The 2,016-nt window shown below is 36.7% G+C and overlaps 1 protein-coding gene across 1 annotated transcript in view; it reads right to left on the bottom strand.

The window, feature by feature from the left end:
- The window catches only part of LOC111382435, a 5,218-nt gene extending 3,880 nt beyond the window's left edge, over nucleotides 1–1,338 (bottom strand). Inside the window, exon 1 of the mRNA XM_023006413.1 lies at nucleotides 813–1,338. Coding sequence (XP_022862181.1) covers nucleotides 813–1,130 — 318 coding nt within the window. The 5' untranslated portion in view covers nucleotides 1,131–1,338. The remainder of the gene's footprint in view (nucleotides 1–812) is intronic.
- Between the last annotated feature and the right edge of the window lie 678 nt (nucleotides 1,339–2,016).

Below are 2,016 nucleotides of genomic sequence, written 5' to 3' on the forward strand. Positions count from 1 at the left end.
GACTAAAATACCCTTATACTCCGAAAGAATACAGCCTAAACTGATGCTTGGATCTACATGGTATTATTTGGCACGACATTGACAAAAACCCCTTGTTGGGATCTTATGATGTTCTAAAATAAGCCTTCAATAAAGAAATTGGAGTTTGAGTTATTGTGTGACGTGCGAGAGAAAATTGACGCAGTTATTTTGTAAATTAGGTTTCTAGATGCATTGCTGACACCAATGTGGACTTTCGCAATGTTTAATTTCTTGGTTACTTCAAGCACGTAAATTTACAGCTTTACCCATGAAAAAGGGTAATTTGGTCAATTGGAGAATAGGAAATTTGTTGTCATTCAACCTTGTGTGGGCGTCTGACCATACGCGTTGAAAAAAGTCACCAATTTTCCTCCTCAAAACAAGAAGAAAAATAGATTAAAAAATGGAAAGTCTAAAGATAAAATGGAGGGTATTTTGGTCAAAAAATGCCGAATATGAGAAAACCTACGGCGAAGCGAGGCGGCGGCCGGAATTACGTAAGATTAAACGCCTTAATTGTCCTTGAAATTTGGGGAACAGAGGCATCAGAGTCCCATGCAAAGAGGGTATTATTGTAAATTTAGAAACAGAAAAAATGGTAACAAGTAGGCCTGAATCTGATGACTTCTCCTAGAAGCGTGGCAGAAAATATTCAGATTTTATAGGGTATAATCGTCAATTACAATGATACACAGCTGCTGACTCACACCGTCGGCTACCAGAAAAGCACCGCCAACCGCCACTTAAATAAATAATAAATGAAGAATATGAAATTTTTTACGTTCACAAACCTTAGATCTTGTGGAGTTATAGAGTTTAGGAAGAGTAGGGGATCTGCTGGACTCTTCAGGGCAACCGTCGATAGCGCCACCGCTGAGACAGGTGGCACCGCTCCATGACAGTGGTGTGGTAGGACTGGCTCTCGGAGCCGGATTCTTAACATTATCAACCGCGACTGGTTTTGACCGGCGCTGACGCACGCTCCACTTCAGCGGCGGTGGAGGTGGAGGCGGAGGCATGGATTGGCACTTCTTAAGCCGCACTAATAGCTCCACTACCATCGTGTCATCAGCCATCGCCTCCTTTATCCACTCTTCGTCACCTGCCATGGCTCTTGCTATGTCGTTGCCTGGTCAGCGGAGGGTATCGTGGGGTGGGGTTGGAGGAATGAAGGAGAAGTTATAAAATTTGTATATTAATGATATGGTGTGTCATGAATTTTATACATATGCGTGCTTCTTCAATGGGGGAGATGCTTATTCACACCACCTACTGTGCGTTTTGATGACTTTGTTCTGTACTAATGGTTGGACTCATCACCTTTTTTTTTTTTACATTTTTATTTCTCTTGTGGGACCCATCAATGCGTGGACCCCATTTAGGGAATGTGGCATGCTTAAGTTATTACTCGTATGGCATTTGATATTTTTATATATAGATTAGAAAAATATGAAATAATATCACGTATTTATTTATTTTTTTTATTTTGCCAAATTAAATCAGAGGATCAAATCACATTAATTACCATTAATTATAATTAAAATTAAAATTTGGATCCCACTATTTAAATGGTGGTAGGAGACAATTTCCTATTTTGTTTCAATGTTGATTGAGTAGTAAGTTAACATTTTCAAAAAAAAATTCCTTCTCACGTTTGGTACAAATTAAAATCAATATTTTAATCCAAGTCATATCAATATTTTAATTTTAATCACATATTTCATTGGACTTAGAACTTTTCAACCACACATTTCATAGATTTTTATTAAAATTTGCAAATAATAATAATAATAATAATTTTAATCTCTGCCAAACAAAAATTATATCTATAGGATACCGAGCAAGTGTTAACACTCTTATTTGACTCGATATATATAGAACAATACTTTCTTTATTATGTATATTTTCATAAGATTTAATCGATATTATCTAATTCAAGGTGTTGAATATTGTACACTTATGATTGTGTTTGAGTGAGTGAAATTTTTGATGGGT

Source organism: Olea europaea, unplaced genomic scaffold (genome assembly GCF_002742605.1).
Source record: "Olea europaea var. sylvestris unplaced genomic scaffold, O_europaea_v1 scaffold2498, whole genome shotgun sequence".
NCBI classification, from domain to species: Eukaryota; Viridiplantae; Streptophyta; class Magnoliopsida; order Lamiales; family Oleaceae; genus Olea; species Olea europaea.